Below are 16,615 nucleotides of genomic sequence, written 5' to 3'. Positions count from 1 at the left end.
TCCACATCAGGGAAAATCATCCTTTAGGTTAGGGTTAATACACCAACATCTGGTTTCATCAATTTTGCTCTACAGACCACAGGTTCTGAGAGATGATAGATTAAAAGACATACATGCCCATGTTCCGGGCCTCTCCTTGGCTCAAATTTTCTTCTGGTCCCACAACCTTGAAACTGTTGAACACATTTCTGTTCTCTTCCCAGAACTTCTGGATGTGCTTCTCGTGGTAAACCTCCTGAGCAAGGAGCCAATATTAATGGATTAGAAGCCACACATATGGAGACATGCATCATATAGCTCTAGAAGGAAACCTAAGCAGCTGCAGCTGCATACACTCACATTGTTGTGGACAAAAACTTTGAGTTTATCTTTGGGGTAATCAAGGGTCAGCAGCCGCTGGAAGAATTCAGGTAGAAATGGAGTTGGCTGTTCAATGAATACTCCAACAAACACATTTGGATACTCCTGTTTAGATTAGAGAGAAGACAAATTAGTACTATTTTAGACACGCAGTCTTAGTTAAGGGACAATGTTTAACATAAATCATGGATGATTTGACATTTCATGTCAGACATAAGCAAACAGTGAAGTTGCAACAGATGGTGTCCATGACCGCATTGTCTTTGCTTTAATGTCACTTATCTGCTCTTAAATAACTGATGTGATCCCTTTTATTACTCTCTGCAGTGTTCTGTTACATTTTTAAATAAATATTTCAACTGTTTACATTCATGATTAGCACGATCTGTGCAACAAAAAAACTATTGGATATGTCTTGGTTCTACAGAACAGATCAGTTGAAGTTGGTGATTTTACAAACTCCCAATAGCTATGCACTGCATTACAGAAATTATAACTTCTAACCCAGATTGCCACGTATGTATAAGTCTTTGCAGAGGACAGCCCATGTACAAAATGATGGCTCAGACAGTTAGGGCAGAGAAGATATAAAGAGACATAAAGCAAGAGACACCGAGAAGAGAGGAGGAAACATTTTCCCATGACACTCAGCTCCAGCCCACACAGCTCAGTCTGGACTCCTCATCCTCTTGACCAGTTCACAGCAACGGTTGGGCCAGGGATGAAAAGGGATCCTAGCAGCACCGTCTAATTTGCGAGTTCCGCAATGACTGTTTCAGGCACAAGATGGGAAACTCAAGCATCTTGCCAATGTGAGCTTAACTTGTTATGGACATACAGCGGACAGACAACAAAAGGAAAGGAGTGGCAATAAGGGCAGAGAAAAGTATAATTTAGCCATCTATTAAAGCAGACCGACAGAAGCAACTTTTGTTTGAACTAGGGCTGTCAATGTTGATGTGATTATAACGAGTTAAAGCAAATTCCTTTTAATGCCACTAATTGTTTTCAGTTAAAACTACTTTTGTTGTTTTCACGCGCGATTAATGCATGTGTGTTCTGTGATTTGGGCCTAAATATCCCTTTTAAAGTGCATTTGAACAAAAAATGTTCAATTAATTTAATTTGCAAATAATCGCAAGTTAACTACAAGAGACACAATTAGGTCGTGAAGGGATCTGGCTAAATTAGTATAAGGTAGTAGTGTTACACTCACAGTATATTTGCAAAGTCTAAGCATATTCCCAAAACCAAACAATACAAAGAACCAAGCTAGACAGCCAGTGACCTGGGTTTACCCCACAACAAAGGGCTGGACACAGTATGACCAGAGTTTCCACATGACCTGCTCTTACATACGTCTCTGTCCCAAACACACAGAGTGGCACAGCGGAATGAAATGTCTCCACTAACTTGCCTATTATTGAGGAACAGCATTTTTCTGCATTCATTATGGAAGGTCACTGAGAGCAACTTTCACAGAGATGCCTTTCATGTAGCTGGGTTTGTGTTGAATCAGCTCCAGTTAAACTATTTAAGCACATTAACTCATGGAACCTACAGAATTACAGTAAAGATTAAGGGATTCATAGTCTATATCCTTGACATTCCACTTCCAGGATGCATGTATTTTCCGTTTCCTTATGCTTTCTTTGTGTTGGAATTTTAAATTCGGTGGATTTATGAGGACTATGGTTAACTGCTGCTCAGATCTCTGCAGGGTAAATTGAGACGGCTAGCTAGACTATCTGTCCAATCTGAGTTTTCTCTTGCATGACTATTTTACAGCGGCTCTGTGCGGAGCTTAGCGCCACCCATGACGATTCTGATTGGTTTAAAGAAATACCATTAAACAGGGATAATAGAATAGATGAATTGGGATCTTGTGGACGCTTAAGTACTCTGTCTTAAGTTTCGTAACATTGTTGACAGACGCAGCCACACAGCCAGAGACATTTTCTAGTGCCTGCCATTCCTGTCATGTCTATACATCGCCAGCCTTGGCTGAACTCTGTGACAAATTTTCAGCGTAACCACTATAACTTGCTATTGAGGATAAAACCCATTCTGAGAAGCCCACTAAAAGGCAGGCTGGTCGACAGTGACACCCCTTTAAATGAGCCCTTCTGAAAACCCCAGAAGCCATATCCTGTACCACAGCAGTGCAGTGCTTCCTCTTCCTCAAGTAGTTTCCCTGGCACTTGTGCTCTTTTAAAAGGGTCCAAAAGGACCAACGGGCACATAACCTATTATTATTGGAAAGGGAGTGTGTGCAGCACCAACAGTCTTGCATATCTGTTGAATAGGACAAACTGGGCTCCACTCCTACGGTCTAGACAGTCACTGATAGATGGATTGTTCATGCTGGAAGACAAAGCGATCTTTCATTCTTTCCCTTGTCCACAGGAAGGTGGCTTAATACAAGATTTCCACAGCAGCACTTTGAAAATGGACTAAAGAGGACAGCAAATAAGAGGAAAATGACTTTATTTGAAGCACTTACTTTTATCTGAGACAGGTCCATAACATCGTCATCACAGTGGCTACAGCCATGTTCATAGTTCCATGTATTAGGGACATAGTTGGCCAAGTAGTTCAAGTACATCTGCACAGGAAAGAATTCAGAGCAGGTGAAAGCCAGGTTACAGAAGATTAATATCAGCATAAGCAAGAACTCCAAATCTATTCTGTGATTCAGCGGAACTTTGTTTTATCATTGTGACATGTTTGGATTATACCTTGGAATATTACTGTGAATATTCAATCCATTTATTTAATTTAAAGTGGCATTTTTTTTTCTTCACTGGCTCAGTCGGTCCCTGCTTGCACTTTCATCATCGCTCCTCTCGAACCTCTCGTCTCTTCCTCCCCACCAACCTCCTCCTCTCTCTCCTCCTATTGCTTTTTTTTAAATCCCTGGAACTACTGCTAGGACAGGGATTCTGTGATAAACTATTTAGAGCTTCTTATCCAGATGTTGAGGCTTCTGGGAAAAATGACTCAACAGTTTGGTGGGTTTGGTTCATTACCAAGGAAGGCCAGAAACGGCCGGCTGATGGTGGAGCGAGTCTTGTGAAGAGATGGGGAAATGAAATAGGCCAGCAATAAAACTCCACGGAATGATGATGGTATCCTACTTCTCCTGCTTTTCAGCTTGCTGGGCCCATCACTCTCATTTACAGAGAGGGATGGTGAAAAGAAAATGGGGGCACACATGGCCAGAAGCATTGTAGGCTAGTTTTGGCCAGACCTCTCCCCTCCACTGAATAATGAGCTGGATATGTCCAGGATTACTGGAAAGTATATGAACAGTATGTATATTTCCTGAATGTGTGGGAATTTCTGCACTGAAATGAAATCTTTGAGTTCAATAATTCAACCCAGAGCGAGTCTACTACAGTAGATGAGGCTGCTAACTTAAAAGTATCTATGCTGTGCCATAAGTACGCTTTATGTGTGCCCTTACTCACCTTGGTGTTTCCGTTGCCATGGACAACCACTGGCAGAGAGTCGTACACTGTGTTTCTAACTCTAACGCGGTCTGTTCCAAACTTGAGAAGCACTTCGTCTGCCAAAAACAGGAACAAGAGACATTTCTGGCCAGGTTATAAAAAATCAACTTACCACATGGGATAGAGCGGTGAAGCTTTATAACTTACTGGGTAAATTGCCAAGCCTACAAGTTCTCTGGAAATGTGCAATCGTTCACTTCATTTTTTTCACTTATAAAAGCCAGCATAAAACTGGGGTTTTAAAGCTATAGTGCATAGTTTCTGTCTCCCCCATGAAGAATTCTGAGTAATGACAACAAAATGTTCGGTGCATCCTAGGGCTGCTCCCTCTTAGTCGATTAGTCGACTAATCTCGAGCACATCTCTGGTAAACACAAGAATTAAAGTGGTGCTTTTGCATGACTCTTTGCGGAGAAACTCAGATTTACAGATCTGTCGATAAAATCAACTAATCGATTAGTCGATACAGTTGAATGAGTGTTAGTCAACTAAGAATTTCTTCAATCGAGCACATCCCTAGTGCATCCATGTGATACAAGCCTTCCGTGATTGCGCACCACTCACCCCTGCTCAACGCAGTTGCTTGTAACCAAGGAGGACACGGAGGATTAAAAAAAACATGGACTCTTCAGAAGATCACTTCACTCTTCACTTGATTTTCTGCGCGTGAAAGTCACAGGACGACACCATTTTCTGAACAGTGTTTTGTGGAGCTGATTGTCTTAATTAGCTGTGTATCAACTCATTTGGCAATGGCTTGAATGTAACAGATGTTCATTAATATAAAAAAGTTACGCACTAAAGCTTTAAATCATTGAGTTTAATATATTTGACAAATATTGATTCAGTTTCTTTGATTTCTCACCAACAGCCCCGTTCAGGTTCTGGAAAATCTGGCACTTGTGGTCCAAAGTCATATTGAGAGTTTGCTGAAAGACACGAAAACAGAGTATTAGCCATTCAGCATATGTTTTATGGGGATACATTTTCATATTAAGCGTTGACACAAGATACTTACTCGTTGTAAAGGATCCAAGTATATTTTGGTGTAGAAGAGCTGGTCATCATCATTGTCATGGAGGTTCCACTGGGAAACAACTCTGTTTATGTATGGGGCATAGCCGATTATACCTGCAAGTAATAAACAGTGTGAAACATATCCAGCAGTAAAATATAGAGTTTACAAGGTCATATACAGCAGGCAGACTGTTGGTGACAATTACACTATACTTTAATTATACTTTTATAATTTTTGGCAATAATCCCAAGCACGCAAGACATGGGCAGGGACTCTCTCTTCCCACAGTCTGTACATAGAAATGAGTGCAATAATGGGCAGTAGGAAAGCTGCAATCTATATACTTTATAACTGTCTCCCAACAGTGTGTGTGACTATCTCACACCCTCTCTAAATGTACATTCTCATGGCAATCTAGTCCAGTTTTCCCCTGTCTCCTCTTTTTCCTTCTTTTGCTCAAGGACACTGACCACAGTGACAGATTTCAGGGTTTGGTTATGTTGCTGATTTAAAAAAAAAAAAAAGAAGCCTTAGACACTGTAAACAAGTCGGCGGGTAGACATGACATAATGTAAATAGCAGGAGTAAGAAAAAGTTAAAAGGAAATCATGACATTTTAAACAACTTTTATTGTTGGTAGCTTATCCACAAAATAATGGCTTTAAAAGCATGGCGAGTGCTGGGAAGTGCATGCCATTTTGACCCAATGCATAAATTCTGAGTTTTGCACTGCTCTGCTGGAATGTAGTGTGCAATTTTTCTGACTGCAAAGTTGCAAGAAAAAAAGGAACTACAGTAACATGGAACAATATAAGTTGTCATGATATGTTATCTGTTGAAATCTTAAGAAAGAAAGTTTCAGGTTAGTTTATGAGTAGTTTTTTATATATATTAACACACAAACACAACACTACTGTATCTGTATTATGTTGCCGAAATACTGCACTCTTTGTGACACAGTTGTGTGTCCAGATGCTATAAAACTTAACCATATGGTCACTTGGGCGGTAGCCGTAGGAACACAAACAAAACCTGCAATTTTATACAAACTGTGGCACATTCTGGGGGCCAAGACAAATCCACATGTCATGTCAATGACAATAAATGCTAAACAGTCTGTGATCAGTCTGAGACAGCTAGGCTCCAATATGGGAGGTCAGACCAGGCTGATGACCATAGGGACAGCAGTAAGTCAATGTCCTGAACAACTGGCAGGATGCAGCTGGCCATTGGGATTATGGATGAGAACATACTGTTACCCTTTCTTTTGTTAAAAACGTGTGCACATGTTCACTACTTTTTCCTTATTCATCATCCTTTGTGTACTAATGTCACAATCATATTATGCCTAGAAACATTTTCATATGTAATATACATGCCTTCCAATGCAAAAGTGAGGAGGGTGACTACTAAAAGCAAATCTTGAGTAAAAAAAGGGTTTAAAAGGAACAAAGTTCACAGTCAATATTCACATGAATGTGCTTCTGTCACCTTCTGTCCACTTAGACAGGAAATATCTCAAGGTGCCAGTTTACAAGAAAAATATACTTCCATTTTAAAGCAAGCGATAACCATAAAGGTCCTGCGGTTTTATATTTTAAAACTAACTCCAGTCTGTTGTCATTCATTAAAGTCTTTGCACCACTCTTTAGACCAATAACACTGAGGCTGCACTGCTAAGCCCCCTGAATTCCAACGAGGCCTGCATGTCTTCAAAGTTTGACAGCTGTTGGTGCAATGTATAAACCTTTGCCCACCCATAGAAGTTATGGGTTTCCAACCAGGTTATGCAAGCACTAGTATACCCCAACACAAGATTGCTGTGCACATAACATAAATTAAATGGTTATCTTTTAAACAACTTTAAGTTGGTGAAAATCTTAATATATCCTAAAATTTCTGCATTGTCCAATATACACTCACCTAAAGGATTATTAGGAACACCATACTAATACCATGTTTGACCCTATTCTATCAATATGGGCCAACATTTATAAAGAATGCTTCCAGCAACTTGTTGAATCAATGACACAAAGAATTAAGGCAGTTCTGAAGGGATCCCCCACACCATTACACCACCACCACCCTGCCCAGTGTTAACAAGGCATGACGGATCTATGTTCTCATTCTGTTTATGCCAAATTCTGACTCTACCATCTGAATGTCTCAACAGTAATCGAGATTCATCAGACCAGGCAACATGTTTCCAAATTCCAAATTTTGGTGAGCTCGTGCAAATTGTAGCCTCATTTTCCTATTTTTTGTGGAGATGAGTGGTACCCAGTGGGTTCTTCTGCTGGTGTAGCCCATCCGCCTCAAGGTTGTGCGTGTTGTGGCTTCACAAATGCTTTGCTGCATACCTCGGTAGTAACGAGTGGTTATTCGAGTCAAAGTTGATCTTCTATCAGCTGGAATCAGTCGGCCCATTCTCCTCTGACCTCTAGCATCAACAAGGCATTTTCGCCCCCCAGGACTGCAGCGTCCTGGATGTTTTTCCTTTTTCAGACCATTCTTTGTAAACCCTAGAAATGGTTGCGTGTGAAAATCCCAGTAACTGAGCAGATTGTGAAATCCTCAGACAAGCCTGTCTGGCACCAACAACCATGTCACGCTCAAAGTGGCTTAGATCACCTTTCTTTCCCATTCTGACATTCAGTTTGGAGTTCAGTAGATTGAATAGACCTGGACCACACCCCTAAATGCATTGAGGCAGCTGATATGTGATTGGTTGATTAAATAATTTAATTAACATGAAATTTAACAGGTGTTCCTAATAATCCTTTAGGTGAGTGTAGATCCACATAGATAAAAATCACATTACATTGGGATTATTCATTCATTCTGTACAGATGAGTGTATGGGTAATGGCTAATCTTCAGGTTAATACACTATGAACTGGGTTAGAATTAGACAGGGTCCTGATAGGGTTAGGATTAGTCAGATACTTTAGGGATATACGATGACAAAGGTGACCCTTTAACATCTACTTTTTGTCACCTGATGGTCGAGTAATCGAGGGTCACAGACGATTCATTAGGTTTAAAACAATTGAGCATTTAGATCAAATATAGACTTTTTTGGAACCCACCTCCAGAATTGAGGTAGCGCTTGCCACTGCGCATTGAGGGGTACTTGTCAGCTAGTCGCTTATCCGGCCATATCAGTCCCTCTGCAGCAAAAAGCACTTTGTGATTGGCTTTCTGGAACTTCCTGAGAATCTCTTCTGGTCCCCCGGCAAAGATAAGATCATAGCTAAAAGGGAGTGGTGAATATGAAAGACAACAGATCATTATCATTTTCTTTCCCCCTTTAGGGGCATTCTGACAGTTTTCTCTCTTAAAGTATTCTTTATCTTGCATCTGACACACAACCCAGGTTTCTACTTGCTTGAGATAGATAGAAATCGTAATGTAAACAGTGAGCATTCTTCATGAGTGAGCATTTGTATAGGCAAGCATTTCTGGATTGTTCTGTAAGATGTTCCCAACTGAGTCTACCTTTGACAGACATTAACACACAATACACAGAAAGTTCTGTGACAGACGGAGGAAAAAGTGCCTAATCCATTTAAAAAGGCCTTTCAGTGTCTTGTTTAATAGCCGGCAAAGGGCAGATATTTTAGGATGTGGAAACTCCTAATGTTTCTGGCGATGTTACTTTGAGGTGCGTGAAGTCATAACAGTAAAACAGCCGATTCACTTTGGTGACCATTTCCATGGTCACGGACTATAAAACGCTCTTTTCTGGATGGGACTTTGATTCTGTACGTGTGTCTGTGTACTGTTGTACACACTATCGTTGAACACACTACAGATCTAAAGAAATCCTGTACACACAATTTATATACAGCGTGGCAAGAAAAGTAAAAGACATTCTGAACCACTTCGGTCAGGCATGTAATGAGATGAATAGAAATCTAACATCGATGAGGAAGCCTGCATGCTCTACTGTACAGTATCTACATCTGGCCGACACATGTTCATACACGTACCCTCCGTCCCTTGTAAACTCATCAATCATAGTTATTGCTGCAGTATAAAAGGGTCTGCAGTCCATGACAAAACATTTATGACAATGTTTAAAAAGTTTTTATATATGAAAAAAAATTGAGGACTAACCTGGCCTGGGAATGAACTGGTCTGTTTTACATTCTCTTTGTGGGTGTTGCCTATATTATCATCTAACTGTATACACCAGAGTTACCAGGTGTATTCAATCGATAGCTAGTAGGACAAAAAACTGGGTTTTGTTTTTAAAGCTGCATTGAACGTCGTGCTGCATGTGATGCAGCTTTATCTGTCCTTTTTAGGTAATAAACCGAACACTAATAGCCAATGTTTTAATACATGTTTAATGATGCACAATGCACTCCATAGTGTGTCACCATTCCATTGGGTTTTCACTAAGGATGTAGTGGCTTTAACCCTGGTCACACCCACAAAACAGGAGCAAACTTAAAATGTGCACCAGTGAGAATTCTTTCTTTTTATACTGGCATTACAAAGTTGTGTAGTTTGGGACACCCGGATTGCTCAGTTGGTAGAGCAGGTGACCGTATATAGAGGTTCACTCTATATGCGGTCCTTTGCTGCATGTCATTCCCCCCTCTCTCTCCCCTTTCATGTCTTCAGCTGTCCTGTCAAATAAAGGCCTAAACATGCCCAAAAATTAATCTTAAAAAAAGAAGAAGAAAAATAAATAAGGTTACCCCCCTAAATTTTAAATTTTAAAGCCCAAAAGTCATTTCTATATGTGAAAAATGTCTACCAATTCCAAATTGCATAGAGCGACTGAAAAGGTTCTGGCTGTGAATGACAGTTGAAGTCTTCATTTAAGGTTTGCCGTTTGAATTGATGCATTCATTTTCTTTTCATTTAGGGACATTCAGCACAAAGCTCAACAACACAGTGAATGAATTTCAGTAAGTGAATTACATATAGGACAAAGTGTACTGTAAGGCTGTGAGTGACTGAATCAGACCCTGTGAAAACAAGGAAGGTGGCCCAGCAGGATTATAGATTTCAAAATACACTTGAAGATGCAGTTTATTACACTACAATATTTTGCTCTAAAAGAAAAAACCTAAAAAAACATTCCAATTACCTGTTTTAAGGGCGTGACAACGTTGCACAGCAATTATAGCATCCATAATTCATGTGACATGGTGCACTAAGTATTGACATCTTCTGCTCCATTTGAGGAAATATGGCTTTTGCAAAGCTTTTATTATTCTAACCCACTCACATTAACTCAGTGAAAATTTCCATCGGCTTTGAAAACTCCTAATTCAGCTACCTGCACGTAACAACTACTTTCCTCATATATTGACCGATGCTCTGTAATAATGCCTTTACATGAATGAGTAGAGGGTGTTTTAGAGCTACAGAAATGTGCAGAAGCACCTCTTACTGAGGAGGCATCGCTTTCATAGCAATTATTACAGTCTGTCATTCTGAAAAGTAGTTTAATTTCTAATTCATACATCTACACAGCAATTGAAGGTGTTTTGCGTTGCTTTTTTGTTATGGAAATGTCTTATATTTCAAATTAAAGCTTAATCGAAACAAAGCTCAATGTCTATGAAAAGCAACACACATAGCCTAGGCTTTTCTTTGTTATGTTGGCTGCAAACATATGAAATCAGAATGAGGCACTTCACCTTTCTACAGTATTTTAAAGTAAAATGTCTTTTTCAAGGAACATAGTTAGTGAATATTTAAATAATCCATCCACAGCGGATCACTGAACACAAGATTAATTTAGATTTTGAGATATATTTGCTATGAATCTGAATTATTAAGAAAAGTCAGACTACAAAGGAAAAGTAGCGTTGGTCTGAAGTTACCACGACAATGGTAAAATCATGTCATGTAAAGCTAAATAAAACAAAAAAAGCTAAAATATATATATCTATATCTTTGTTCATCAACATACCTGTCCACAGAAAGGACAAGAAGATCCTCCTGGTCAGCCAGTGCCTCCATGGCCTCCTTCAGAAGTCTGACTTTTTGGCCTCCACCGATAGAACGACCCACGTCACCACCCTTCCATGCTTCTCCCATTCCCAACACCTGAGACAGAACACATGAAGTTGTAGAGCCCAACATGAGCTGGCTTAACACAAAACTTAATCAGAAGGCAGCCCAGCAGCACTGTAAAAATGTTTTCCTTCACTCATTTTTCAGTCTTCATTCATTTTATCTCTTAAAAACTAGTTGGCAATTCTACCAGCTGGAGCAACATTTTTGAAAACATTTCCATCAACTTTTCTAGAATAGGTCAGAGTAAGATGTGTCCAGTAAGAATATATAATATAAAGAAGCTGCTGTGGAATATAGGCCAATTGTTGTTGTTACCCTTTTCACCCAGTGGTAGCTAGAATGGCGCATTTTATAAGTTCTTGTGTGTAAATGCTGCCAAAATACACTTCCACACAATCGGACTGTTTTGTAACACAACTGTGAATTAAAACAAAAACACAGGGCTGTTGGGGGAGATGTAGATAAGAGTGTGAGCAACCTCTTTGGTGTAAGGCTCTGAGTTTAAGGCAGCTTCATACTGATAATCCACATGGGCTGAGTTTCCTGCGGTACTGAGGAAATGCCTGAGTTGCAGTCAGATCATCAGTGCCCTGTTATTCTTTGTTTACCAATGTAGTCTCATTGGGTTTGCTGAACAAAGATAAGTGCACACCAAGCCCAGAAGAACAATATAACCAAGCAAAGAATAACGAGAAATTGACAACATTAACTCTTATTTAGAAAAGTCTCAGTAAGGGCCAAAAAAAGGCTAGCAAAGTAGCTTGCCAGTATGTGTCTGCAAGATATAGAATACACACAGGTGCAGCAGGGTCACAGAAAGGCAAGGACCATTCAAATGCGGGCGGTGCACTAACGCTGACCTCTGCTTCAACCACAGAGGGGAATTCTGGACCCACATTGAGGAGTTTCCCTTTTAAGATGGATGTTTTTGCAGCTTGATGCAGTCCGTTTCTTTAACAGGCCTTATCAATCCTAAGTGTGTGTTGTTGAAAACATTTGGCGTGTGTGTGTGTGAGTGAGAGAGAGAGGGAGGGGCATTGTTACAAACTACACATTTGTGAGCATTTTTTTTTTTTTTTTTTAATATGAAGACAATCTTACCTTCACAGTGTAGTTGAAATAGTTTGCAGATTGCATAAAGCGGAGGAACCCATCCGTTTCCTTTGTTGCAACAGTTAGGACGAGCAATTTTTCTGCAAAAGAAAGAAAAACATTTCCACAACCTTACTTATGTGACTTATAAAGTCATTACATATTTTTTGGCTATAAAATTATAGGGATGTGTGGATGGAGTCTTGCAGCTGGAAATTGTGGCATTTTAAGTTGTGAATTTAGAGAAAATTCTTGGTTTACATTGAAGGATATCCACAGAAATATGTAGTGTTTGATGCTTATATATAAGCATTGAGATCCCCAATTCTGTGAACCAAGTTTCTTGTAAACCTCAGACCTATGTCAACAAACTGGTAGCTATTTGGTTTAACAGTCTAAACCTACATCTCAAATTAGGAACATCTACAGTAGTTTTGATTTTATTTAAAAACAGATGCATATTTTTAAACCTGGATTCAATCATTTCCTTCTTCTCGGGTTAAAAGAACTCCCACAAACCTACAGGACATTTCCAGTGGCCACGAGTGCTGAAGTCTGAGGTTTGAGGAAGGGTTAGACTAAATACAAATTAGCACCATAGCCTCAAGCTAGAGAGACAGACAACACCCACTAAGTTAGTTTTCACTTGTCCTATTATGTTTTTTAAAACCAACTGGGGGTAACCTTGATTAGAAAGGCCACAAGGTGTGATTGTGAGCCAAGTAGGGAAGTGCCCTGGATCTCTAGATCTAGTTCATCAAGCTCTATTGTTGCATAAAGGAGGACTACTAATTTGTTCCCAGCTTCCAAAAGATCATTTTAAAATGTGCAAAATGTTCTGTGCTCAGAGTCAGGCCAACAAAAAGTTAATGACATTTTAATATGGTTTAATAGGACCACTTGAGTACTAATCCTGCTTTTCATGTTTCAAGGGCCAATCTGCCTATTTAATATACAGCACTATGTCCCACTAAACCCTTGTTAATGATTTATTGGACATTGGCAAGTAGGAAGTATGAAAGAGGAAATAGCAGGGCCCTATAAAGGGTCCCTATAAAAGGGCCCAAAAGTGCACTCTACCCCATAAGTTTATTTTTTTTTTTATCTGTATTTATCCAGGTAAGTCGAGAACAAATTCTCATTTGCAACGACGACCTTTCACATTCACACAGTTGCACATTCATACCTGGAAGCTGCCCAGTACAACCACAGTCTGATCTGCTGGCCACTGAGCAGCTTGGGGTTAAGGGCCTTGCTCAAGGGCACCTCAGTGGTGGTAATGAGGGGAGGAACCTTTCACTTTCCACACCCAGATTTGATCCTGCTGGTCTGGGGATTGAACCAACGACCTCCCGGTCCTAAGCTCGCTTCTTTAACGTTTAGGCCACCACTGCCCTAGTTAAAGCTGCTATTAGCCTAGTGTTTTATTTTCATATTTATCTTGTTGACAGTGCAGCAAATATCGCGATGCACATTAAGATTCAAGCTATAAAAAAAGATATGTGGTGATGTAATTTTTCATGTGGTGCACCACATGAAAAATTACATCACCACAACTGAGTGGTCATCCAAACCCACTATGGTTGCAATGGAAGGGAAACGTTGTGATAGGGAAAATATCTTAATAATAACATATATAACATTCTGGACAATCAGTGCTCTGTAGATGCTGAAAAGTTGGAGAAGAGATTTCTGACATTCACTGTATTTGTACACTTAAACCTCAACAACGCCTGAGGGCATACAAGAGCCTAGGTCCTATTCTAAATTATTATTTGTCAGCAAAATCAAAATCACCCACCTCCCACCCACTCATCCACACTAAAGTACATTACAAGCAGCCTTCTTCCAGCTCTTTTCCATCAATTTCCTGTCAATGTGACTTTCCATTCTCTCATCCCAGTCTAGCCTGTGGCCCTGTTGTCGCTCTAATAGCCATTCCAGTACTCCTCTGACACAGAGGTTCTGTTACAGGTTGGAAATAGTTCAATGTCTGCCTCTAACTCAACAGCATTAGGTGACAGCAAAGAACTGGGCAGATTCAGACATACAAATTACGCCGCGCACAGAGGGAAGGGATGCCTATTGTGAGTTACAGGTGTGTCCATGTTCTTGGCTTGGGATGATGAAGTATAGTGCATGGGTTATTAATTTTTCTATATGTAATATGTACACTACCGATCAAAAGTTTGGGGTCACTTAGAAATTTCCATTCCACTCCATTACAGACAGAATACCAGCTCAGATCAGTTGCATTGTTTTTATTAATCGGGGCAGCAGTTACAATTACATTATGTGCTTACATAATTGCAAAAGGGTTTTCATTTTCATTATGATGTGTTTACAGCCAGGACACATGTTTTATATTTTTCTTTGTAATGAACTTTCTTCATTTAAAATCATAACCAGTAGCTTTGTTTGTATTTGTGCAATAAAAGCCATTGGATGCATGTTGTGATCCCTGCTCTATTCAGTTAGTATGACTTACCTATTTCATTTTCCTTAACGCACAACTATTTAGAGCTGTGCTTTTGCCTGTGCTTTTGTACGCATATTGAAAACAAAATCACTGACTAGCCTGTGATGTCAGGGAGACATTTGCCGTCAGGAAAAAATAGGCTGACAGCTCACATCAATTACCCCTTGTTGACTTTGTCCTGACCTTATGAAACCACAAACTTTCCTCCCATGGTAAACATGCAGGCCAAATGAGTGTATCCCAACAAGCAAGCTCCCAGTTAAGTACAGCCTGGGTATGCAAACCACCTTAGATTTAAAAGAGATGAGACAGAGATTTTTACTTCCGACATTAAACTTGTTATTCAAACACATAGGAAAATCTCTTTCATGGCTTTACCTTACACAATTCCTGGTAGAAAAAATCCCTTCGAAATTTACTGTGGCCTCATGTGAACTATGGCTGAAAACCTTGTACCAAAGTACAAATTATTATCTGCCAATTCTATGTCAAACCAAGCTCATACATACTTTGTATATCATGGTAAACAGGGGGTTGTCAATTGGCTGCTTTAAGTCTAGTTTTTATTTGGGCTTTCCACCACTTACCCAGTAATTCTCTTATAATCAGTTTGGCGCAATGATCCGAGAAACATTGTTGAATTCCACATCTAACTATGGATCACAGGCAAAAAGTGACCAACCTTGTATACTTTGTCGAGGTAGCGATTTCATACTGAAAAATAAGTTTTATTTTTATGTACACAACATTTCATTAGGTATGCCTTTAAGGTCAATCATGATCCCGCACTGTTCTGTTTGCTTCCTCCGAGGTCCATCATCCACAAGAATAGTATTTTTTTATTTCCAAGGTGCATTATTGACAGCGCAGACTAAAACTTCTCTGGACATAATTAAATAAACCTACAACCAATCAGAGCAACAAAACATGACATACAACCAATCAGAGCAACAAAACATGACATACAACCAATCAGAGCAATGAAAAGATGTAACTGAGCGAAACATGCAAGTTGAAGCAGGAACAGAAATGGCTGCCTGGTCACAAACTTTCTCAAATTACAGGACTCTAAAATGTTTTACTAAAAACATTTGAGGCGAGAAATAAGCAATACAGTAACATAACCTTGACAATTTTTTTTATAAGCACTGCCTAGTTGGACAGTTTGATCTGAGTTTTGTGAACCTGGTGCATTGTCCTGGACCCAGTATGCCAGTTACGTTTGGCACCTATGTTCGGTAAGCATGACCCTCCTCTTTCTACAGATTGATCTGGTTTCAAGGCTAGTAGGCTAAAAATCTTTTTCAAATCTCTTCCTTACAATCTTATTACAAAATTGAATGTTTTAATGTAAATCACACTAATGAAATATAACTGAGAGACAAATAGCAACACTCAAAAGAAGTTTTTTGGCAGGTTTGGTTTTGGAGGATGAGAGTCTAGTCAGAGTAAACAGCAAGTTATCATGTCATTACTGTATGAACAGCCCACAGGGGGGAGAGGAATGTAGCTCATACAGTGCTGCTGTAACTCTTCTCCAAGAAAGGCATGGACGTCAAATGGTCTCCCCTCCCTCTTTCTCTGTACCACATGGGACTAGCCGTCTAAGTAAACTTTCACACTTCGATGAGCAAAAGTTGTGATTCACTGACTGGGGCTAAGCTTAAGTAAGCATTTCTTGCAGAACGGAAAGCGGTATCATGGGAATGTGCCCTGGCCTTGAGCATAAGGATAACAGGATCTTTCCTCTTTGACGAGACAGTCCTGGACAGTGAACACAAACCCCTGTTCTATTTTGATCATCCAAGTAAACAGTGTTCAGAAAAAGTGTCGGGCAAAGGAAAGTCCAAGTAGTTCAGTTAAAAGCCCACATTCCTTTGGCCTTGCATTCTATTTGAGTGAGCCTGCCTTTAATCTACAGGTAAAGCAAGAAACTTGATGGGGAAAAGGAGAAATTATTGAAGTCCAGATTCATACTTGCAGTACAGTAATACTCAATTCTACTTTTTTTTAGCGTAACCCAATGTGCCATGCCTGAACCTGGAGATTTTCCTATCATATCATATGAAATGTAAATTTAACTTTAACTCAAGTAATTGAAATTAATTAATAA

At 39.7% G+C, this 16,615-nt stretch overlaps 1 protein-coding gene and 1 long non-coding RNA gene across 4 annotated transcripts in view; one reads left to right on the top strand and one right to left on the bottom strand.

Annotated features, from left to right (window-relative positions):
- Window positions 1-16,615, top strand: part of LOC120551964 — a 283,006-nt gene that overhangs the window by 165,606 nt on the left and 100,785 nt on the right. The gene's annotated exons all lie outside the window — the stretch shown is intronic.
- Window positions 1-16,615, bottom strand: part of plod2 (procollagen-lysine, 2-oxoglutarate 5-dioxygenase 2) — a 34,006-nt gene that overhangs the window by 9,685 nt on the left and 7,706 nt on the right. For both annotated transcript variants that reach the window (XM_039789557.1, XM_039789558.1), the window contains exons 2-10: window positions 12,033-12,124; window positions 10,825-10,961; window positions 7,979-8,142; window positions 4,891-5,003; window positions 4,738-4,801; window positions 3,831-3,928; window positions 2,864-2,965; window positions 340-465; window positions 114-235 (exon numbers count right to left, since the gene is read on the bottom strand). In XM_039789557.1, the coding sequence (XP_039645491.1) occupies window positions 114-235; window positions 340-465; window positions 2,864-2,965; window positions 3,831-3,928; window positions 4,738-4,801; window positions 4,891-5,003; window positions 7,979-8,142; window positions 10,825-10,961; window positions 12,033-12,124 (1,018 nt within the window). The remainder of the gene's footprint in view (window positions 1-113; window positions 236-339; window positions 466-2,863; window positions 2,966-3,830; window positions 3,929-4,737; window positions 4,802-4,890; window positions 5,004-7,978; window positions 8,143-10,824; window positions 10,962-12,032; window positions 12,125-16,615) is intronic.

Source organism: Perca fluviatilis, chromosome 22 (assembly GCF_010015445.1).
Source record: "Perca fluviatilis chromosome 22, GENO_Pfluv_1.0, whole genome shotgun sequence".
NCBI lineage: Eukaryota > Metazoa > Chordata > Actinopteri > Perciformes > Percidae > Perca > Perca fluviatilis.
This window is presented reverse-complemented; position numbering and strand designations above follow the sequence as displayed.